Genomic DNA, 25026 nt, shown 5'->3' with positions numbered 1-25026 from the left:
TCTTAATACTCTAGTATGGAATGAGTAACTGTTAGATGTTTTAAATGAGTTTAAATTTACATTGTCATTTAACTTCACTCATATTTTGGTTTTTTATTAAATTAATTTGGTTGTAAAAAAGGTGCTATTTCTAATTTAGTTTTGTTAAAGAGTTTTTTCTTTTATTTTTTACCTTGATATATGACCTTTCATTTTCTTTTTAGTTTGTACCTGTATACTTTTTAAAACTAGACTTAATTTTCAGAGCAGTTTTAGGTTTATAGAAAAATTGAACAGAGAGTACAGATAGTTCCTACATTCTCCCCTTCCCTTTTCCCCTATTATTAACATCTCATTAGTGTGGCACATTTGTTACAGTTGATGAGCCTATATTGATACATTATTTTTAACTAGAACCCATAGTTTACCCTAGGGTACACTCTTTCTGTTGTACAGTTCTATGGGTTTTGACAAATGCATAATGTCATATATTATGATTACAGTATCATGTAGAATAGTTTCACTGCCCTGAAAATCCCCTGTGAATTACCTATTCATTAGTCCCTTGCAACCACTGATCTTTTCACTAACTTTATAGTTTTGCCTTTTCTAAAATGGAAAAGTTGTTTATTGGGTTTTTAGCTATTATTAGAATGTCATGTGGAAAAATAAAGAAAATTTTACTTCTTCCTTTGTAATCTGGATCCCTTTTATTTCTTTTCCTTGTGTTATTGCACTGGCTAGGACTTCCACTATAATATTGAATAGAAATCGAGCTGACATCTTGCTTTATTCCTGATCTTAGGGGGAATGTATTCAATCTTTTCACCCTTAGATATGTTAGCTATAGATTTTTTGTAGATGCCCTTTTTCATTTGAGCTCGTCCCTTTCTATTCCTAGTTTTTATTATCAGGAATAGATGTTTATATCAGATGTTTTTTCCATATCTCTAGAGATGATCGTGTAGTTTTCTTTTTTAGTTTAGTATGGTGATTACATTGCTTGATTAAAAAAAAAATTAACTAACTTACTTTTTGGCTGCGTTGGGTCTTTGTTGCTGCACTCAGGCTTTCTCTAATTGCAGCAAGCAGGGCCGATTCTTCGTTGTGGTGTGCAGGCTTCTCATTGTGGTGGCTTCTCTTGTTATGGAGCATGGGCTCTAGGTGCGTGGGCTTCAGTAGTTGTGGTGCGCGGGCTCAGTAGTTGTGGCTCGCAGGCTGTAGAGCACAGGCTCAGTAGTTGTGGTGCACGGGCTTAGTTGCTCCATGGCATGTGGGGTCTTCCCGGACCAGGGGTCGAATCCATGTCCCCTGCATTGGCAGGCGGATGCGTAACCACTATGCCACCAGGGAAGTCCCGGTTGTATCAATTTTTGACTCATATGCTTTGAATACCTACGTTTAGATCCGTAAACATTTAAGTTTATTATGTCCTCTTGGTGAATTAACCTCTTTATTATTATGAAATTGCCTTCTTTATCTCTGATATCATATGCCTGTATCTAAAAAAAATCACTGGCAAGAGGAATGGGATTGACATTACTGATTTAGTTAATAGCCTTGTAAAAGAAGGTAGATTACCTAAACAAAATCAGCATCTTGTTAGAATAGAGGAGGGAATTGAAGGAAGGGGGAGGGATGTTGTATAATCATCTAATGATTATTACATATTCTAATCTTGCCTACTTAAAAATATTTTATATGCTAATGAAATGAAAAAATCAAATTTAGATATAATTCTTTACTCCCCACTCTCAAATTTTAAGTTAAACACTCTCAATTATTATATTTAATATTATCACCATTTAATGATTGAGAAAACTCTGAGTGACTCAACTCTTATTTTGTTTTGAAACAGAATTGAAATCTACCTCTAAATCTCAGCATTTGTGGGTTTATTTTTGTTTGTTGTTATCCTTTCTTAGTTTGTTTTGAGTCTAAGTCTAAGAAGATAACATTGTGGGGGGAAAATATCCATGCTTTTCTTAAGTTTTATTATGTTCAAAGAGGAAAAGCAGAACATAACATAGTACATTATTTCATCATGTCACATTGGATAGAACATGACAGAACATGTATTTACAAAAGTACACTCTTCTTTAGAGCCGGATGACTGCTATCAATTTAGAAACAAACCATCTGCTTATTGTTTAAATTTCTGGATAACTTAACCAACCCACATCTATAAACAGAAGTAACATTCTTTGTAACCTTAAAACCATTGCTAACGTCCATTGTCTCCATATGTAATGCATATTTCCTGTGTAGTGAATGAAAACAGATTATGACATTTGTGTTGTCTAAAAAGATCAAGTTGATTTCATTAACATGAAAGGTTAATGAGTTATACATTCAGCATCTGAAATTGTTATAATATAGTTTGGGACATATTTGTTCACACCTTGGTAAAGCACATACCCCCAAACTATCAATAAATAAGTGCTTACTTGACATAGTCCAAATAACTACTTATTCATTAGCTCTTAATTCTTGCATTCATTCAACAATTAAGTGTTTCTGAGGCATTAGGTGCTAGGGGTATAATGATGAGTGAAATATAGCCTATAGTCTAGTGAGGATTTTAGATGAATAGGTAGTTACTCTAATAAGTATTATATTCTAATAAGTATTATAAGTAAAATGCTATAATAAATATTACTTATAACAAGTATTATAGGTTGTAGAGAGAAAAGAAAGATTCATGGATGACTCAAGTTTCTGCTTGGGCAAATAGTGGATGGAAAACACAGGTACTAGAACATTCATCTGTAAGTGAAGGTGAGATTGGTGATTTTTGTTTGTCAGTTGCTCAGTTATATATATAGCACTTATTTTCTGTAATTATCAAGTTAAGTGTATAATAAGGCAGTGGTTCCTAAATGGTGATAATGTAGAATTTTGTATGGAATGTGGAGTTTTCATAACAATTTACTCTTCTTGGATCCCTAGGTGTTCCTCTGAGTGTGACATACAGACTGTATCCTTCCTAGATTATTCATCTCTTGCATTTATTGTTGGCTTTAGTGTTATTGCTAATTTTCTTCTGCTTTGGTCAACCTCTACCTGTGCCCTCAGTTTATATGAATTTAAGATGAAATCTGTATCTAAAGCATGTATGTATTCTTCCTATAAAATTTGTCATTAGAGTAGTACCCAGGTTTTTCCTAATGGTTGGTGATGATTAAGTTACCAGTTAGTTGGGAACTGCTCTGGGGAGAGGGACAGGTGTGCATTTTTTTTTTAAAACAGCTTTATATTTAATGATTATCACCTGTTTTAAGTGTACAGTTTGATGAATTTTGACAGATGTTTATAGTTATGTGACTACGACCATAATCAAACAGAATTTCTTCCCTAAAAAAGTCTCACTTTTTCCTTTGCAGTCAGTTCCCTCCCCCCATATCTCTCGGGTCCCAAGCAGTCACTGATATGCTCTCTGTCACTGTAATTTTGGGTTTTCTACAATTCATACAAATGGACATAATATGTTTTCATTTCTCTTTGGTAGATACCTAGGGATAGAATTGCTGGGTCTTATGGTAAGTTTATGTCTAACTTCCTAGAAAACTGACCAGCTGTTTTCCAAAGCGACTGTACCATTTTGTGTTCCCACAGCAACGTATGAGAGTTCTAGTAGCTCCATATTCCCACTATCACTTGCTGTTGTTATTCTTTCTAGTATTTTTAGCCATTCTTGTGCATGTATAGTAGTATCTAATTGTGGTTTTAATTTGCATTTCCGTAAAAGTTAATGATCTTGAACATCTTTTTGTTGACTTTTTGCCCATTCGTGTATATGTATGTTGTGTGTTTATGAGTGCATATGTACACACACAATATACACACACATGTGCACGCATACATATTACATATGAATATACTATATGTATGTGTGTACATATCTTTTTTCTTTGGATGAAGGGTCTGTTGACATATTTTGCTCATTTTAATTTGTTTGGTTATATGTCTTATTTTTGAGTTGTAAGAATTATTTATATATTCTGGATGCAAGTGCTTTGTCAGATATGTTTTTGCAGATAGTTTCTGTGAGTCTGCTTTTTCATTTTCTCAGTTGAGTCAAGAGCAAAAGGCCTTTAATTTTTATTAAAGACACATTTTTATCATTGTATAGTTATCTAATGCTGTGTAACAAACTACTCAAAGTTTAGTGGCTAAAAATAACAATAGCATTTACTTTGCATGAATCTGCAGTTTGGGAAGGGCTTGCCTGGAATAACCTATGACTGTTCTGCTTGACATTGGCTGGTACATCTTGAAAGCTAAAGACTGGAATCATCTGAAGACTCACTCACATGAATGGCACCTTGGCTCGGAGTAGTTGAATAGCTGTGTGTTGGAATAGCTGGGGCATCTCTCTCTCTTTTTACATAGTTTTTCTAGCATGGTGAAAAACTATGTAAAAATTACCTTTTAAAGGTAGTTGGACTTCTTACTTGGTAGCTCAGGGCTCCAAAGGCACATGTTCAGACAAAGTGAGAACACCAGGCAGAAGGCATTTTGCCCATTATGATTTAACCTTAAAAATCAGCATCATTTCTGCCTCATTACGTTTAAGTTACAGTTACCAAGGTAGTTTCAAAGGTCCCAGGTTCAAGGGCAGGGAATATATGACATATGGAGGAGAGTCAGTGTCACATTTTAAGAAGTACATGTGGGATAGGATATAAATTAGTGTGGCCATCTTTGGATAGTAACTGTCATAATGAATTTCTTCTTCAATGTTTTATTCTTTTTTCCCCCCGGTGTATCATATATTTGCCTAAATCAAATTATAAAGTGTTTCTTTCCAGTGTTTTTTTGCATAAGTTTTATGGTTTGAGCACCAGCATTTAAGTCTGTGTTCCATTTTAAGTTAGTTTTTGTGTACAGAGTAAGGTGTAGGTCGAAGTTCACATATTTCGGTGGAGAAATTCAATTGTTAAAGCTCCATTGGTTGAAAAGACTAGTCTTCTCCCATGTACCTTGATACTTCGGTAGAAAATCAATTGAACATACAGTGTGGATCTGTTTCTAGGATTATTTCTCTTCAGCCTCTGGAAACTTCTTCAGCATTTCCTTAAAGCATTTCAGCTGGTGACAGATTCTTAGTCTCTTTTACATGAGAATGTCTTTATTTTGCCTTCATTCCTGAAGGATATTTTTGCTGGATATAGAATTCTGGGTTTATAGTTCAAAACCTTAAAAGATATTTTCTCCTCTTGCTTCCATGGTTTCTGATGGTTTCTGATGGCAAATCCATAATCATTTTAATAGTTGTTCCACTATATAACATATACATATATATTTTTTTGGGCTACTTTCAAAAACCTTTCTTTATATTTGGATTTCAGCATTTTTGTTTATGATACGTCTAGGTATGGTTTTCTTTGTGCATATCTTACTTGAGGTTCACTGAGCTTAAATCTGTAAATGTTTGTCTCACCAAATTTCAGAAGTTTTTAGCTATTCTTCATATATTTTCTCTATATCAATATATAGAGAAACATATATCAATCTGTTTTTCCTCTCTTTCTAGGTTTCTGATAATACAAATGCTAGGTCTTTTGCTATTCTCCTTCAAGTCTGTGGGGTTCTGCTCAGTTTCTGTTTTCAATCTTTTTTCCTTTCTCTTCTGTAGACTGGATAATCTTTATTTATTTATCATCAAGTTCACTGATTCTTTTCTCTTTTCTCTTCATTCTGCTGTTGAGCCCCCGTCTACTGAATTTTTTATTTTTCTTATTGTATTTTTCAGTTCCAGAAGTTCCACTTTTTAAAGTTTCTGTTTCTCTGCTGAGAACTTCTCTTTCCATCCATTGCAAGTGTGTTTAACCTTACCTCATGGAATTATAATAGCTCCTTTACAGGCTCTGTCTGGTAATTCCAACATCTGATTGTCTTTTCTTTGAGCTGAGGTAACAATTTTTTGTTCTTTTCAGGTTGAGTAATTTTGGATTGGTCCTTGACATTTTGAATGTCAGGTTGTGAGATTCTGGATCCTGTTAAAAACTCCTCTGGAGAGTGTTGATCTTTTAAACATTTATTATTATTTATTTATTTATCATTTTTTTTTTCTTTAGTAGTAAGCAGTCCCCTGTTAGATTCAGACTGCAAGTTCTGTCTCGTCTTCAGTGGACAGTAGCTCCAATGTCAGTTGCCTTTCCTATGCTGCTTTGCGTCTGTCCTGACTGTGTGCCACTCATGGGCCATGCTGGGACTTGGGTGGTAGTTTTAATTGTAGTTTTGCCCTGAAAGCCTTCGCTTTGCTACTTGGGTCTGTTCCATGCGTATGCTGGTGAGGGGTGAGCTCTGTATTTGTGCTAAGTCAAACACGGATTTAGTCAAGAAATTTCCTTTTCCAGCTCTTCCTTTCAGGGATTGCCTCTTTATTCTCTGCTTCATTGGGTCTCCTCTTTCTGGTCCTCTGTCCAGAAAGACAGGATTTCTCTCAGAGTTGTAGCTGCCTTCTCTGCTATCCCAGCTGCACACACTCTTCAGGGTCTGCCGTTGGGACAAAGTGAATAGAGAAAAGAGTGAAAAAAATAATGGGCATTCTTCCTTTCTTCTTTGGACTCCAGAGGTCCCCTTTTCCATATGCTTTTGCCCAGAAAAACAGAATTTATTTTCCAGTTTTAACTACCTGCACTGGTGCTGCTTCATCTTGTAATTGGGGCCTGTCCTTGGGGCAGAGTCAAGAGAAAAAAAAAGACAGAACCCCTCCCCTGAACCAGGAATTGATTCCCTACACATTCTCTGGTTCACTTGGGCCCCTCTTCCCTGTTTTCTGACTAGAAAGAGTTTCTCTCAGGTTTTGCTCCCTGTGCTGTAGCTGCTGTAGTGCATGGGCCCTGAAGTTATGAATTGTAATTAATGAGCTGGAACGGGTGGCCTGTAGGCAGCTGCCTGGAGGAAAGAGAGTGAGAATGGTTTGCCGACCTCACAAAGGTCTTGGTTGCTATGCTAATATGTTTGTGTATTTTGAAAGTATATGACTAGATTTGTAACATGCAGTGCTTCTTTAGTGAGAAGCAGATAGCTAATGCTCAGTTTTTCTATTTTTTACTTTGTATTTTTATCATCATAGAGAGGGAAGCAGCTGGTGCTGAAAAGCCTTAGTATTTAAATCTCTTTTCTTCTATGGCCAGGATAAACAGCTGGGGAATGACTATTGCATATGATTTCTGAAGACTTTTGCTAAATTAATCTTCTTGAAATAATGTAAGTTTTCTTTTTCTCTGGTTGTCTTGTCAAGAATTTTAGCATAAATAAATAGCCATATGGCATAATGTGCTAATTGTGGCTGACTGTTTTATATAGTACCTTTTTCATTGCCATCTGATGTAATTTTTAGTTGCAATCTGATGACCACTTTTTAAGGTAGAAATGGAATTCTGCATTTCCTTTGAGATATTAATGGTAATAAAATTATCATTTATTGAGCACTTACACTTTTCCTTGAGTTCCATACCATTGTTATCCATATTCTGTTAATGAGCTCAAAGAAGTAAGTTGCTTGTTTGGATCACACATCTTACAAATGGCAAAGCTAGAATTTGAACTAAACAGTCTGTCTCTAAAACCTGCATTCTTAATCTTTATGCTATGTTGTTATATTTTCTGCAAGGCGCTGGGAATACATAAAAATTAGTATTTCTGAAACATCTTTTCATCTCAGGAAGTCCTAAACCAGACCTTGGATTCAGTATTTTACATTTATCTAGCTCTTTACAGAGCTTTTCACATATGTTAACACCTGCATTGACCACCACAGGAAAACAGGTTGATATTAGCTTTCACCTTTTTACAGAGGGGGTCAGAGCTTAGAGAGTTTAAATGACCTGCCTAAGGTTGCCCAGATAGTAAATAGTGGAAATAAGATAAGTAGAATTCTAGTTGCTTGACTAATAGGAAATAAACATATGCTAAATACAACTTTTGTATTTATATCTGTAAACTGCATGTTAAATTAACCCAATGAAGTCTTTCTTTAATATGATGCTTTAAAGTTTTTATAATCATACTGCTTTTCAAGGTAAAGTCTATTAAATATATATTTCTTGTTAATTTTACTTATTTTGTGTTGATTTAATGCATTAAAAAGCATTAAACTGTAATAACATGAGTCTCTATTGACTTTTGATTATTTTCACTTTGGGAGCTACTCAATGTTGTATTGCTTGTATTATAACATTTTATGTTGTTCCAAAATTCTGTTTTAAATCTGTTTTATCTTTTAGTGTACAAAAATTGTTACTTTTCTTTTTATTGTTACCAAACAGTATATGTGCATGATGGAACATTAGAAAATAAATAAAACCACTCAGAGATTAGTACTGTTATCAATTCATTGTATATCCTTCTGGCTCTTTTTTGATTTGCACACACAAACACAAGGATCCAGTCCAGAACTTTGCATTTCTTACATCTAGATTTCATGTCTCCTAAGTCACTTTTATCTAACACTCTACTTAAAAGCAGTCTCTCTTGATAACCTGTTTTTAACTGAGGACCTACATATGGTTTTTTCCCTGCCAGTGACAGATGTTTAATGAATGTTTTTGGTATTAATCATTTTAGTTGTTATCAAAACTCAAGGAGAGGGAAATTTCAATGAAGAGTTTGCTGGTGGTAAATTTACAAATGCTGAGCATTAGTCCTGTATCTCATTGTTTTGGATACTTGTTAGTCGTTGTTTGGGTAACAAGTAAATTAAAAGCAATCTATTTAGTAGAGGTCAAAAGAATGTTGTTCACTCCAGTGCTTTCCTATAGAATCAAAGGAAGCTGAGCTGAACTGACAGTGCTGTTAGAATGAGACAGTCCTTAAACATGTTGCTGGGAAGAGCTCATGAAATAAATCAATTTAGTTGGAAACAAAAGATTGAATTTGGTATTCTTTTCCTACTGGAGAAAGTGCAGAAGAAGATTTAGATCTTCAAACTGCCTCAGGCTTTTGAGACACAAAAGAGTAAGTAGTTTGATGTGGTTTAGAGGAGAAGTTGTGTATTTCATCCCAAGTGCTTGTTGCCTCTGCCTTTCCCCTTTTGGTCCTCAAATATATACAGTAACTAACCTGACCTAGCTGAGGACTCTTAATCACATCACTAGATTAAATAAGGTTTAAAAAGAAACAGGAAGATGGAAGATGTAATTTAATGTACCTATCATTAAGAATAGAAAAAAATGCCGTGTATCGGTGGTGAGAAATTCTTTTCCTTTAATAAAGATTTCTGTAAGTAATTGTTACAACATCTAGCTGTATATGCTTTAGTAAAATTCTGTCATAGCAAAGTCATTCATTTATCGCTTGTTTTTTGTTTGCATATGTGAATAACCTTTCTTCCTCCCCATTAGTGGCCTATTTTAGCTCTCTGTGAATTATTCATTGGAATCATATTCATGTTGTGCTGCAATCACAAATTTAGCAGTGTTTGTCCTAAAAGTTGTTTTATTTTCTAACAGCATGTAGATATCAAACACCAACCCCATGCCCCTCCTTCTTCTAATCCTGTCTCCTAATTCAGAGAGGGAAAGGGAGAGGGAAGGAAAGCATTTGCCTATATCTGGACCATCTCCCAAGTAACATAGCTAACAGATTGCTCTGTGTGCTCTTAACCGTCTTCTGCAGGAACGCTCTTCAGTCAGGATCCATTACCCTTCCTGTGTCTGTAACTTCTTCCATCTTACTGACTACTTCTACTAAGCCATTAAAAACTTGTCTAAGTCTTTTATCCTCAAAATATCCTGTTGTCAATTTTCTCTCAACTCTGCTCTTCCTGGCAACAACTCAGTTTCATTCCTCACTTTTATTGTGAAACTTTTTGAAAGAGTTGACTCTTAACACTGACTTTATATCCTCTTATTCAGTCCTCAACTATGTTCTTACATATACCACTCTATTAAAATTGTAAAGTATTTGACCTCTTTGCAGAACTGGATACTAGGGATTACTTGTTCCTTTAAAAGTTAAAAAAAAAAGTTTTGATCAAGGATTTACAAGTAGTTTAAACCGTCAAATAGTATGCTGCAAACTAGTAGAAAAAGAGTAGTACTCTTATTTACTTGTTCCACTGCCTGAGTCCCACAACCCAGAGGCAGCTACTTGTAACTTTTTCCTTACTTCTTCTGTTATTTGCTTCCTTATAACTAAATTAATATGTTTACACTGCTATTTATGTTACACTGATCACACTGATTTTGTACACATACATCAGTTTCCTTACAGCTTCCTCTAGTTTCTTATCCCTTCTTCACTCTGCATTTCTTTAGATGTGCATTCACTTTTTACATTTAAATTCTCTTTTTTTGTTGTTCATATACTAATTCTTAAAAATTTGTTTAGTAGTGCATGCTTTGAATTACATTTTTGATTAATAAAGGTTGGAAATGCATTCCTCTTATACCAGATTGAAAAATAAAAGACATATTGAACAGAGGAACTTGCATCTTCTCTTTTCTCAATCAGACTCTCATGTAATCTTTTTCTTTCAGCCTCATGTGCCATCTTACTTGTCCTTGAACATACCAAACATGATCCTACCTACTGGTCTTTGTACTTACTGCCCATTCTGACTGGAATACTCCTGTTATGGACTGAATATTTGTGTTCCCCAAAATTCATTTGTGTTCCCCAAAATTCATGTCAAAACCCTCTCCCCCCAGTATTATGGTATTACGAGGTGGGGCCTTTGGGAGGTAATTAGGATTAGATGAGGAGCCCTTATGAATGGGATTAGTTCCCTTGTAAGAGTGCAGAGAGAGCTTGCTTCTCTTTGTTCTCTGCCATGTAAGGATACAAACAAGATAGTCATGTAAAATCATCTATAGTAACCAGGAAGCAGGTCCTCATCAGACACCGAATCATGAATGGAAAACAATGTGTTTTCTTCTAAGAGTTTTATAGTTTTAACTCTTACATTTAGTCTTTGATCTCTTTTGAGTTAATTTTTGTGTATGGTATAAGGTAAGGGTTCAGCTTCATACTTTTGCAGGTATTTTCCCAACATCATTTGTTAAGAAGACTGTCCTTTCTCCACAGAATGGTCTCAGTACCTTTATAGAATATCATTAGACCATATACAAGGGTTTGTTTCAAGCTCTCTCCTATTTCATTGGCCTATATGTCTGTCTTTATGACATCTTTATGATTACTGTAGCTTTAAAGTAAGTTTTGAAATCAGAAGGTGTGAGTCCTCCAACTTTGTTCTTCTTTTTCAAAGTTATTTTGGCTATTTGGGGTCTTTTGGGTTCCATATGAATTTTAGGATGGATTTTTGTATTTCTATAAAGAAGTCATTGAGATTTTGGTAGGAATAGCATTGACTCTATAGATCATTTTGGATAGTATTGACACCTTAACAATATTACATCTTCCACTTCATGAACACAGGATGTCTTTCCATTTATTTATATGTTTTTAGATCTCTTTCAGCAATGTTTTACAGTTTTCAATGAGCAAGCCTTTTGCTTCTTTGGTTAAATTTATTCCTGTCTTTTATATATATATATATATTTGGTGCTATTATAAACAAAATTCTTAAGTTCCTTTTAGAATTGTTCATTGTTAGTGTATAGGAAGCATTAAGTCTTTTCAGGTGCTATTTAATAAGTGACATCACTGAATTACTTCATCTTTTGTCAGTATTTCAGTGCCAGTCAAGTGATTTGGACTGAAATCAGATGGAAACTAAAAATCAGAATAAATGATAATTTCTGAATTGAATTCAAGTACTGAAGTTTTATTTAATCTTTGTTAACCAAACTAAGTTTTAAACTTATTTAAGTGTGCTAATTTGAAACTATAGGCATTGAGTGATAATAGCAGATCTAAATAACTTTTGAAATATTTCAGTTTGGGCTCTTTATAGCATTAAAATGTTCTGAAAATGATATTTCTGGAGTATAATGTAGAGTTTATTGTGCCTTACTGATGCTTCTCTAGTAGTTCCTAAAAAATGTAATAGTGTTGAATGTTTTGCATTTTGGGGTTGGGATGTACAGTTGAATACAGATTATAGATGATATATTTTTGCTGTTTTTACATTCACAGGCCACAGAAACACTATTTAGAATGGGTGTAGCAAGAGGAACCATCACAACGTTAAGAAATGGAGAAGTAAGATGAGAATTTTGATACAATTATTAATTCTTAATTCATAGTATACTTTTTTAACAAATTGAGAATATCTGATGTACAAAGTATTGAGTAAATCTCATCTACAAATCTATTTCAGTTAAGTCATGTTAGAACCAGATCTTGGGTTGAATATAAATTTCTGAGCCTTTTAATCTTTGGTTACCAATTGTTTTCACTCTTAAAAGAAAATGACATTTAATAATAACTTCTGCAAATACATATATATTTATTGAACATAATCCCATACTTCTTTCTTTCTTCCTATTTTATGTTCTACAGATGTGATACTTCTTTCCTAGCATAAAATAATTTGAAATGTTGATATTTATCACAGAAGGAAGGGAGAAGGGAGGGAGAGAAATGGAATTTAATCTGTTCTTTCTTATAGTGGAGGCTCAATTATGATAGAGTCTAAGTTTAGACTTTTCTAAATGCTCCTACCAATTCTTAAAAAAAAAAAAAAATCTACTACTTGAAATAAATTTTCATTACCAAATTATTACTGGCCTAATTACCACTCTGTTTGCTTTTTCTTTATTCACTCTCTTACTAAGATATCCTTAGGTTGAGGTTGAATATAATGTCACATTGCCATGTTCCCTTTTCTATCCTACTAGCAAATATTTATGGATAAAATACAGTGCTTTTTATTCTGGAATCAAGTTCTGTGTTATTTAATGTAATATATATATAACTCAATACTCTAAACACTTGAAACTGTATTATTGTGTGATTATAAGATTTATCAGTCAATATATCTGCTTGTTAGGTGAAAATGCACAGTCATTTGGAAATTATATGCCTTTAAATGTTTAATTGTACATATATTGGCAAATTTCTTTGGTATTAATTTGTAATATATATTTTGTCTATGAAAAAATACTTAATTCATCTCTTTGTATTCTCAACAAACTACAGTATGTGGTGCCATTTTGAGAGAAGAAAACATTCCCATTAATAAAGTCAGACATATTTATTTGCCTAAAATGTGTCAAAATGAATTTTAGATTTTAGTTATTACTATGACATTTTTCATGGAGGTGGTCAGTGAACTTTTGAACTTTATCTTCTTTTATAAAAAGTTTGGGGAAGTAAATGTATGCAAGACAGTTTTGCAAGTAATCTTCTGAGCATATCAACACATATTGCATATGTACATATTTTACTTAATGGAGAGGAAATAGTTAAAGCAGCTGGCTTTGGATCCATTTCTCCCCCAATTACTGGGGATTGCAACAGGTAACTAACCTGTTTAACAGGTATTAATGTAGGACAAAGTTTATAAGTGCTCTCTTGTACATTTTTTCCTTGTGTTTTAAGATCTCTGAAAATGGAATATGTCTTCTAATCAGTGGCGCTTCATAGTCACCATTTACTATTTTTCACATTTTAACACCTCTAAAATTAAGTCTATGATATTTTAGAGTTGATAAAATATGATGATATTTTGTAGATTAAAAAAATACAGAGTGATACATAGTGAAATATTCAGTAAATGGTAGCTAGGATAGACCACAAATTAGTTTTAGTTATTTGACTTTTAGGAAATAGAGAATTAAGACAAAACAAAACAAAGAAATTATTGAATATGTGTAAATGCAAGTGGCATAGATTTTTTGGAGATGGTAGGCTAAATGCTATGGGAATAGATGATGTAATATGGTTTCCACCTTTAGAGGAGCTTACTCTCTGGTGGAGGAAACAGTGGCATCAATACGTGGGAGAAAAACCTGAAAGAGAGTTAAGGTTGAGTCTGGAAGTAAGTAACTAGAGTCCAGCTTACACTTGGAACGTGCTAAATTTTAGTGTCCGGCCAATAATAAAGAATTACTTTAGAAGTAGGAGATAAACGCAAAGGTTAACAATTTAATGGACTACTTAAAACAGAAACTGAAATCACCATATTTGTAATGTTAGAAAACTTGTGATATGCTAAGGGAGGAGAGTGGTAAGGAGTTTACTTGTCCTAGGGTATTTGAAAAATTGTTTTAGCTCATTACTGCGAAAATCTCCGTTAAGCAGGGATTAATAAGTAACCCCGTGACAGTGATATTAGGTAGGAGGAATAAAGACTGGTATATCCAGATTACAAAGATAGCAGTCTGAGTAAATTTGTGATCTGGGTGCTTGATGATGCTGAACTTTGCTTGTCTTTTGTCTTCCCTTCTTTGTGTTCCTGCTTTAAGCCTATATTTTGTCTACCTATTGGACACTTCTGCTTGCATATTTTAAGAAATGTTGATATCAGAAAACATGGTTCCTTTCTCTGAAAGGAAGAACGTAGTTTTTGAAGGAGTTTGAAATTTATTTTATAAGTTATAATGAATCATTGGAGGATTTAAGCAAAGGAATGATACACTGTATTTTTAAATCTTCATCATAACTCTGCAAGGGAGAAATTATTATGCCCATTTTGTAGATAAACTGAGTCTCAGAGAAGTTAAACATTTTGCCTGTGATCAAAGAGGTAGGAGATGAAAGACTTGGGATATGAACCCCAATCTGACTCCAAAGCCCATTCATTCCACTATACAATATAGTCTCCCTCAATGTAATTCACTTACTTAGACTAGAGTTTTCTAATCATTCGATTGTCTTATAGTTGGACAGTTGAAAAATAGCAACAGCATAGTAGCTAAGACCTCTGAGATTATGTAATCAGCCATGTTTTTTAATGCATTCTGATTATCACTGTTATCTTCTCATATGTGTAGAGGTATATGGCTTAAAATGAATAGAAAAAAATACTGACCCTTCACAATTCTGTTTTGTCACTGAATGCCTAACCATGTTGATGTATTCTTTGTACAGTCCTATATATAGGGTAGCTGGATTTTTAAAATTTTGATTAAATTACATAAGCTAAAAAGCAGGTAATTTTGGGGTGGCAGAATTTTTAAAATTTAAATTAAATTTTTTTTATTTTTTAACTTTTTATTTTACATTGGAGTATAGTTGATTAACGATGTGTTAGTTTCAGGTGTACAGCAAAGTGATTCAGTTATACATATACATGTATCTGTTCTTTTTCAAATTCTTTTCCCATTTAGGTTGTTAATGTAATTTTGGGCAGAGTTAATGTGTTTCCTTATTTGGGAAGGCTAACTTGTAAAATTATCACTATCAAAAATAGTTATTGAATGTGCTTTGCTCAAAAATTGTACTTTTAAAATATTTTCAAGAAAGGTACAATCCTGTTTTCAGCCTTCCAGGTACTTATGTATAGGGTGAAACAAGTTGTTTATTAAAAAGATAAAGTTGCTCTCTTAAATTTATGTATTGGAAAAATTATGTACTGTTATTTTATATAACTTGAAACCTGAGTAATCCAGAAATTAGTGTTTTTTTGTTAGAGTCTTCTTAATTCAGAGTTTTAAAAGAGAACAAAGTTAAGAAGTTCTTTACCATAGGCAGGGGATTTCAAACTCTAGGTCTTAATTAAAGCCTTTACCTTCTGTGTATCAGCTGCCACTGTATATCCATTGAATCACTGAGAGTATGTAATGAAGAAGCTAAATGATTTCTTGTAGCCAGTGAGTTGATTCATCTATTATAGCTTTATTAATTTAAAAAAATTCTGTGAATTTTCTAAAGTACAAGCATATCTATCTTCATTTTTTTCAGAATGTTTAATGTTTCATATCTGTGTCTTTATGTTGGAGAGATTCATGAATAGAAGAAAAAATAATCTTTGCCTGTTTGTTCAGTCACCACAAGTATTTATTGAGCACCTTCTATGTTCCTGATGTTGTTTTAGGTGCCTGCGATCTATCAGTAAACAAAACAGGCCAATATCCTTGTCTTTGGGGAGCTTATATTCTAGTCCACTGATAGCTTATATTCTAATTATGGAAGAAAATAAAAACATATAAAGCAACTAGGAAGTAATTACAATTACAAAGCTTCAAAAGAAGGTATAAGCAAGTATATGATTTAAAAGTATAAGCAATTTAGATAATGAAGGACGAAACAATAATTAGAATAGGGTAAGTTAGTTCAGAAGATTTCTTAGAAGGTACATCTTAAACTGGGCCTTGGAGAAATTTATGAGCATCATTGAAGAAGAGGTCAAAGGGCATTGCCAATTAGGAGAAGCAATATAAAAAGGGACATAGTTGAGAGCTGGGAGAGATGTCTTGATGTAGAATCAAAAAGGAAGGGGGAGGAGGTTGTGGTGTTGAAAGGGAGTAACATTTGTTGAGTGCCTTTTCCAGGCACCTTATAATTATTTAGCTCTTTTATACATCAAAACAGCTTTCCAGTTTAGATTCTTTTATCACCATTTTTTCCAAAGGAGATAGTATTTTTTTTTTTAAATCACATTTCCCTGAGAATTTGCTATATGAATGCTATGATGCTGTTTAATCTTGTGGTATAATCAAGAATGAATACTGTTTCTTCTTCCCAAGTGGAGAAGGCAGCCTTGTGTGATGTAAAGAGCACTAGGCTGCCTGCCAGTAGACCTGGTTCTCTTCCTGGCATTAATAGCTAGCTATGTGATCTTGGACAATTTACTTACCATCTCACGATTTCAAATTCATACTTTGGAAAATGAGTTGATTAAATGATCTTTAAGGTCCTATTCAGCTTTTTTTTTCTTTTTTTTAAATTTTATTTATTTATTTATTTTATTTAGTTATTTTTGGCTGTGTTGGGTCTTCGTTTCTGTGTGAGGGCTTTCTCCAGTTGCGGCGAGCGGGGGCCACTCCTCATCGTGGTGCACGGGCCTCTCACTGTCGCGGCCTCTCTTGTTCCGGAGCACAAGCTCCAGACACGCAGGCTCAGTAGTTGTGGCTCACGGGTCTAGTTGCTCCGTGGCATGTGGGATCTTCCCAGACCAGGGTTCGAACCCGTGTCCCCTGCATCGGCAGGCAGATTCTCAACCACTGCGCCACCAGGGAAGCCCTATTCAGCTTTAACATTTTCTGCTTCTAGGCAGCTTTGTATAGCCTTTCTTTTTTGTGGTTCTCAGCCTTGACTGTGCATGAGAATTGCCCATGGAGCTCTGTAAACTATAGGTGCGTGGGCTCCCTCCCCAAAGACTTTGTCCATTAGGTCTAGCCTAGGGCTCCAGTATCTGTATTTATTAAAGCATCTACTGATTTTAATGCTTACCCACTATTGTAAATTACTGTTTTAGAGAAGTAGTTTTCAATCTTATGTCTTCTGTGAACTCAGGGAATGTACAATTTGAGTTAGACAAAACAGATAAAGAAATAACAAAGAAATCTGAGGTGTATTTAAAGATTTTTATATATAAAGTAGAACACGGTAGCATGGTTTGTTGATGTTTTGGAAAGATGGATGTGGGATTAGACACAATATTTACTTTTGTTTTATGTTACTGCATGGTATTAGGTATTCTGTATGTTTTATTAGAATGGAAACCTTTTTTTGCCTTTCTGGAGCATGCTTTTTAAATAAGTCATAAAGAATATTTCATTTTTGTGATTGCTGCAGTGAGGCCCTCAGTTTAAGATAAGTATAATCATAAATATCTTTGTATATATAAATACTAGGGCTATATTATCCCCAAATCATGAAGTTCATAATACAATGATATAATTTTTAACAACTTTTTTCAGGAATTAAGGAATACTTGAAGAGTCTATGAAATTTACATATATAATATTTACTCTTAGTCACAAAGTTAATTCACTATTAAGATATTAAGATATATCTCTTAACACTGTTGAAATTATGTTAAAAATTATATTCAGGGCTTCCCTGGTGAGGCAGTGGTTGAGAGTCCACCTGCCAACGCAGGGGATATGGGTTCGTGCCCCGGTCTGGGAAGATCCCACATGCCATGGAGCGGCTGGGCCCGTGAGCCATGGCCGCTGAGCCTGCGCGTCTGGAGCCTGTGCTCCGCAATGGGAGAGGCCACAACAGTGAGAGGCCCGCGTACCGCAAAAAAAAAAAAAAAAAAAATTATATTCAGTTTAATACGATACATAAACCAAGTATTTTCTTTTTTTGAATGCAAACTATATAAGGAAACGTAGAAGTAAACTTTTATTTATATTTTTTAAATTGTATCTGTTTTTTTCTCAATTAAATTTTTTACACTATTTATCTATTAATACCACCTGAGGAAATATATGTCTTTAATAAGCAAAGTATTAGTACTTCTTACAGTGAAGTCTCTGAGACCTTGTGCCTAGTACTATGCCAGTAACTAGTGGCTTGTAAAATCTAATCAAATGAGCAAATACTTATTAAGAGCATCTTAAAGGCAGATGTGACACGTGGCACTGTTATCAGATCTAGAGTCCCTTCCCTGCTCTTTCTTCCCTAAATATTAATTGAGTGCCAGGGACTATGCTAAGTGCTGGATTTTAACTATAAATAAGGCTAATATGGTTTAAGCTCTCAGCAGTGGCTGAGTCCATAAACCTGCCACTTAGGACCTTGCCATACAGCATCGGCTTCTTTAATTAGGAATAAAAGCATCCACTTCATACATTACTCTGTGAGAAATAAATTTATAAAGCAGCTAGCATAATAACACAAAATAAGCCTGTTAGGATTTAGCCTGTATTAAATGATAGCTATTTGTTATTTAATTAAATATGATGAAGTATTTTCTATATTGGAGTGAGTATATGGGCATCTCTGGACTGTGGTTATTTATAACAGAGTGTGAACTAACAGTTGGTAATGAAAGACAGATATTTTGGGTCCATAGCTACGCTAATAGCAATGTTACTTTTAAATGATCATATGGGACTCAAGATATTTGGGTCAGCATATATTACCAGTGCCCTCTGCTGTCTAGTGCCAGTAGCTCAGTAATACACAGTATATGTTTAGTTAACAGACTTTAAGTGCACTATTCAATCCAATTCTGTTGATCATGATTTTGTTTCTATACGTAGAATAAATATAGCAAGGGGAAGTGCAATGGTAGAAAAACTGACATATACAAATAGACATAAGAATCCTATTAAAAAAACACAGTAAAGTCATTATGTAGTGAAAACTTAGACAATTCCAAGATAATTCCAAGTCTTAGTTGGGCAAAAGTCCCATTGAGAATGACTAGACACTGACTTCCCAGAAATGCAGACCAAGGCTCAGTTGATCCTGTTAAGGAAAATTGGATTATCTCTTCTGTGATAAGACCTCTGATTTATGTATTGTATTTTATCAGGAAGAAAATATTAAGATACTTTACACATGTCTATTGCCATTGAAATATACTCTTTGTTAACTTGACTAGTTTCCTCTCATATCCCCATATCACTAAGGGAAAAAAAAAAAAAAGAATTCTGACCACTTTAGAGTGTTCACAAATAATGTCTGCGAGTTTATTGTTTTGTTCTTCTGGGAGTGATTTCCTCATTCTAAACATGTTGATAAACCATACCAATACAGTTGGACCTCAGTATCCATGGTTTCTGCATCTGCATATATGTAGGGCTGACTGTACTAGGCCCATTTTATTTAAGGAACTTGAGCATCTGCGGATTTTGGTATCCGTGGTGGTTCTGGAACCAATCCCCCAAGGATATTGACAGATGACTGTAATCTATTAGAATTTAGCCTAGAAAAGTTATTATGATGTTTTTCCTTTCAAGAAGCAAGTAGAATATAGTTTTAAAAAAACCCCAAAAAAACACATATGGGGAAAATGGATAACATCCTGAGAAGGAGAAACGAAATAATTATGGAAAAGGATCTAGAGAAAGGTTAAGGCCTAGGGAGTATTTATAATAAGCAAGGTATATACAGAGAAGTCCCAAACCTATCTCTGATGAGGTGGGAAGAAATGAGTTTTGATTGCAGGACAGAAAGTTTGAGATAAGTGGAGCCACTGGTCATGATTTCAAGGTGGCGCAACATTAAGAGACTTCAAAGAGGTTGTAGGTCTGCCATCTTGCTCATTTTATAAAAGTTGTATTTCTTATTAGCCATCAATCTGGATGGTATAGGTAGTGCCAGAGGCAGAAGACTGGTCTAAGTAACATCTTCATATTTTTTTTTTTTCAGTTTTCCAATTCCATGAAACAAAACAACATGTTATATTTTGGCAGGTGCTTAGAAAATTTAGAATCCATGCCAGTGGCATTGTAAAACATTGAGCTTCAGAATTTATATTTTATTCTTCCTGGAATATTTTGTCTTTGTTACTAAATCTACTTTAAATGGCTCATCATGTTATGTGCTGTGGCATTATTTCATATTCTTGGTGAACAGTTTATTTGGAAAATTCTGGTGCAAAGAAGGCCAAGGGCCAAAGTAAGGTTTTAAAAACATCAGATCACAGTGTTTAAGCTTGGTGGCCTTGTCTATACCAATTCTGTATGTGCCTTTCTATACTGAGATAATTATCTTTCAGAATGCCCTGACTTTCTTCATAATAATAACTCTGCTTTTGATTTAAATACAAAAATAAATGTGCCATAATTTTGTCCTTAAACAAAACAAACAATATCTGGATAATATCTGGAACTATGGAACACTTAGGTTTTATTTTTCAAAAATTGGAAGGGTTCTTAAGATAACATCAGTTTGTTTTGATCCTAATAGGAAGAGCTTTAGGCCAGGAAAGCAATTATTTCCACATGGGTAAGGCCAGTTCCAACTACCTCCCCACTGAACTGAAACTTGCCTACTTTGGTTATATAGCTAAATGTGGTTGAGAGCATTAAAAATGCAGGCCCTCTTTTAAAAATAAAGTCTTTAGACATACAGAAAATGTTTCTTTGTACAAAGCATACCACAGGAATTTTGTGTGTAGTATTGGGGTGAGTTCAGCAGCAAGTAATTTAAACATTTTGAATTTCCAAAGAAATTCAATTTTTTACACATAACGTGTGTCCAAATATAATTTTTACCATTTTGTTTGTACATCGTTTTTTCCTTTCTTTGTTGACTCTTGGCTGTGTTCTCAATAGATGAGTTTGCTATGTAGAGACAAGTATTGTTTGTGGTGGTTCAGTAGGGATGTGGCAGATCAGAAAAGAGAGGATTTGTGTTAAATGATGTGGTTGGTCTTTCTGGTGGTCAGCCCTGATCCTAACACTATGAATCACTTCATTAGCATAACAGACACTCCTGTCACTCAGGAAATTCCAAAGGTGTTTCAAGCTGTGTATCAGGAACTGGGAACAAAGTGCAGATATATTCTTTATTATAGCACAATCTATAGATTTGCTTTTTCTGAAATTTTCATATGTATGGAATTATACAGTATATACTCTTTCATTTCTGACTTCTTTCACTTAGCATGTTTTTGAGTTTCCTCCATATCAGTTTTTTTCCCCTTTTCATGACTGAATAGTATTCTCTTGTATGGATAGTATTTTGTTGATCTGTTAACCAGTTAACGAACATTTGGATAGTTTCCACTTTGGGGCTATTATGAATAATACTTCTGTGAGCATTTGCATAGAAGGCTTTGTGTTGACATATGTTTTAATGTCTCTTGGGTTGATACCTAAGAGTGGAATTGCTAGGTCATATGAGTAACTTTTAAAGAAAAAGTGGCTGTATCATTTTACATTCCCAGTGGCAATGGACAGGAGGCCAGTTTGTCAGCATCTTTGCCAACATTTGGTATTGTCAGTCTTTTTGATTATAGTCATTCTAGAATTATGTTGCAGTATTTCATTGTGGTTCCCTATTGACTAATGATGTTGGGTATCTTTTCATGTGCTTATTAGTCATTTGTATATCGTTGATGAAATGTCTGTTAAAATCTTTTGCCCAGTTTTATATTGTTTGTTTCTCACTGTTGAGTTGTAGGAGGTGATTTAAAAAAAAAAAAATCTGGATACAAATCTCTCATTAAATATATGATCTGAAAATACTTTTTCTCAGTCTGTGGCCCGTCTTTCTAAGTAGTGCTCTTTGAAAAGTTCTAAATTTTGATGAAGTTCAGTTCATTCTTTTTTTTTTTTTGTATCATATCCAAGAAATCTTTTCTAACCTAACCCAGGGTCACAAAGATTTTCTCCTCTGTTTTTTTATAAAAGTTTTATAATCTTTGGTTTTACATTTAGATCTGTGATCCGTTTTGAGTTGGCTTTTGCATACAGTGTGAGGCAAAGTTTCATCTAGTATTTTGCATATGGATATCCAGTTGTCCCAGCAGTATTTGTTGAAAGAACTCTTTTTTGCCTGTTGAATTGCTTTGACACCTTTGTCACAAATCAGTTGACTATAAATGTTAGGGTTTTATTTCTGGAAATTTTGTGGTTCTGGTTCTGCTAAGATGGAGGAAACACAGCCTATCTCTCCTACTGATTACAACTAAAAACTTTGAAAAGAATACATAAAGCAACTATCTGAGAGTAAATAATCACAGGAGGTTTGGGGAAGGAGGTCAAAACTGGACATGTGACTGATAGCAGTGAGTTTCCTTTTCCCTTCCACCTACCATCCTTTATCTCCTGGCTTGGACTTTAGGGACTTCCCTATTCTTGATCCCCACAATGGATCCAGGCAGAAAAAGCTCTAAGAGAAAACCCCTCTTCCTCTGTGTATGGTCAGAGAACTGGAAAGGAGGACCCCTGCATAAAGGAGGCTGTGCAGAAAATCACCATTTTCTTTCTGTTTTATATTTTGGTTTTATTTTTCTGGTGGGACAGCAGCGCAGGCCCCAATCATGAGGCTGTCCTCCAGTGGTGGTGGCAGTAGTGGCAGTGCCGCTATGCAGCCATTTATAACTGAAAGGTAATCTTCCTCTTTGACCAGAGAAACTGGAAAAAGGGACTCCTGTAGTCCAACGAGTGTGGAGACAATATTTGTTATTTTTCACTTCCTTTTTTTCCTTGCCACTTTACCCCTGAGGTAGTTGTAATTGCAGGAGACATGTGACGGAATGGGGAACCAAAAAACCCAATGTAGACAGAGGATTGAGAAAAGGGACATGGGAGACAGACTGCGGGGAAAACCATGGAGAGGCAGGAGATAGAGAAAAAGATGACCTAAATCTGTGTATGAAGTTTGAAATTCACTCCTGAGCTAAGCATGTGTGGAACTTATTTGAGGAAGCATTAAGGCTTTGAGAACTAAACTATAGCATAGACCACTGCCCTTTGGTGGCACATATGGGGAGAGACTGAATAGCACTGAAAAGACTTGGGAAACTGAAAATGGTATTGAAACCACAGCCCACAGACGGTGGGTTGGGACTTGTGGTTGGAACATAACAGGGTTGATTGCCTACAACAATGACAAAACAGCAATAAAAACAACAACAAATCAGTTCTACAGAGGACCAAGAGTCTTTAACATGATTAAGAGTATCAAAATACAAGTCTCAAGTCTCCAAAAGTATTTGACATACCAAGAACTAGGGAGATCATAACCAATTGTCGGGAAAACAGCGATCAACAGGTACCAATTCTGCAATTACTTCGATGTTGGAATTACAATAAAAAGTTCTCAGAGCAGCTATTATAACCCTGTGTAAACACTGTAAAACACTGTGTAACCCTGTGTAAAAGTGTGTAAGCACTTTTGAAATGAATGGAAAGATTGAAGTTCCCAGACAAGAAAAAGAAACTGTAAAAAGAACCAAATTGAAATTTGGGGACAGAAAATTAAAATAACTCAAATATTAATGTTAAAATAACTAAATATTCATTAGATGATTTCAACAGCAGAGTGAAGATAGAGGAAAGAAAAGTTGAAGAAAGCTCGATAGTAATGGTACAATCTGAACAATAAGGAAAGACTAAAGAAAATGAACAGAGCTTAAGGACTTGAAGGACAATAGCAAAGGTCTAACATTTGTGTCATAAGTGCCCTAGAGGAGAAGACAAAGGGATTGGTGAAGAAAAAATATTTGAAGAAATAATGGCTGCCAACTTCCAAATTTGGTGGACATACATTTACACATTCATAAAGCTCAGTGAACCCCTACGAGTCTAAACATTGTATGATTCCATTTATATGACATTCTGCAAAAGCCCAAACTGTAGGGGATGGGAGAACTGGTTGCCTGAGATTGAAGGTGGAGGAGTTGATTACAGAAGGACAAAACAAAAGAATATTTTTGGTGATGGAACCGTTCTGTATCATGATACTGGGTGGTAGTACACGACTCTGTGCAGTTTTCAGAACCCTTTAAACTAAATTTCACTGTATGTAAAGTAAAAGATTGAAAAAGTAATGCTTAAAACAACAAAAAAAATGTGTATTGGAAGACAGTACCATTATTGTTGAAGATTAAGGAGCATAAATAATTAAGGAGGCTAGTTTGACAAATTATTTTTCTCCTTTGGCTTCTTTCAGGATTTTTTCCTTATCTTTGATTTTCTCTAGTTTGAAAATGATATGCCTAGGTGTAGTTTTTTTGGCATTTATCCTGCCTAATTTTCTCTGAGCTTGCTGAATTTATTATTTGGTGTCTGACAGTAATTTGGGGAAGTTCTCAGTCATTGTTGCAGGTATTTCCTCTGTTCCTTTTTTCTTCTTCTGGTATCCCCATTATGTGTATGTTATGCCTTCTGTGGTTGTCCACAGTCCTTGGATATTCTGTTCTGGTTGTTTTTTTTGTTTTTCCAGTCTTCTCTTTGCTTTTCAGTTTTTGGAGTTTTCTACTGATACATCCTCAAGCTCAGAGATTCTTTCCTCAGCCATGTCCTATCTACGAATAAGCCTATCAAAGGCATTCTTCATTTCTGTTACAGTGTGGGTTTGTTTGTTTTTTAAATCTCTAGCATTTCTTGTTGGTTCTTTCTTAGGATTTCCATCTCTCTGCTTACATTGCCCATCTGTTTTTACCTGCTGTCTACTTTGTCCATTAGAGCCCTTAGCATATTAATCATAGTTGTTTTGAATTCCTGGTTTGATAATTCCAACATCTGTGTTTGGTTCTGATGCTTGCTTTGTTTCTTCAAACTGTGCTTTTTGCCTTTTAGTATGTTTTGTAATTTTTTTTTTTTTTTTTTTTTTTGG

The 25026-nt window shown here is 34.6% G+C and overlaps 1 protein-coding gene across 1 annotated transcript in view; it reads left to right on the top strand.

Annotated features, from left to right (window-relative positions):
- TMEM135 (transmembrane protein 135) overlaps nucleotides 1-25026 on the top strand; it is a 243313-nt gene that overhangs the window by 87835 nt on the left and 130452 nt on the right. Inside the window, exon 5 of the mRNA XM_024763597.1 lies at nucleotides 12028-12093. Within this exon, the coding sequence (XP_024619365.1) occupies nucleotides 12028-12093 (66 nt within the window). The remainder of the gene's footprint in view (nucleotides 1-12027; nucleotides 12094-25026) is intronic.

The sequence above is a fragment of the Neophocaena asiaeorientalis genome, unplaced genomic scaffold (assembly GCF_003031525.2).
Source record: "Neophocaena asiaeorientalis asiaeorientalis breed wild unplaced genomic scaffold, Neophocaena_asiaeorientalis_V1.1 scaffold946, whole genome shotgun sequence".
NCBI lineage: Eukaryota > Metazoa > Chordata > Mammalia > Artiodactyla > Phocoenidae > Neophocaena > Neophocaena asiaeorientalis.
This window is presented reverse-complemented; position numbering and strand designations above follow the sequence as displayed.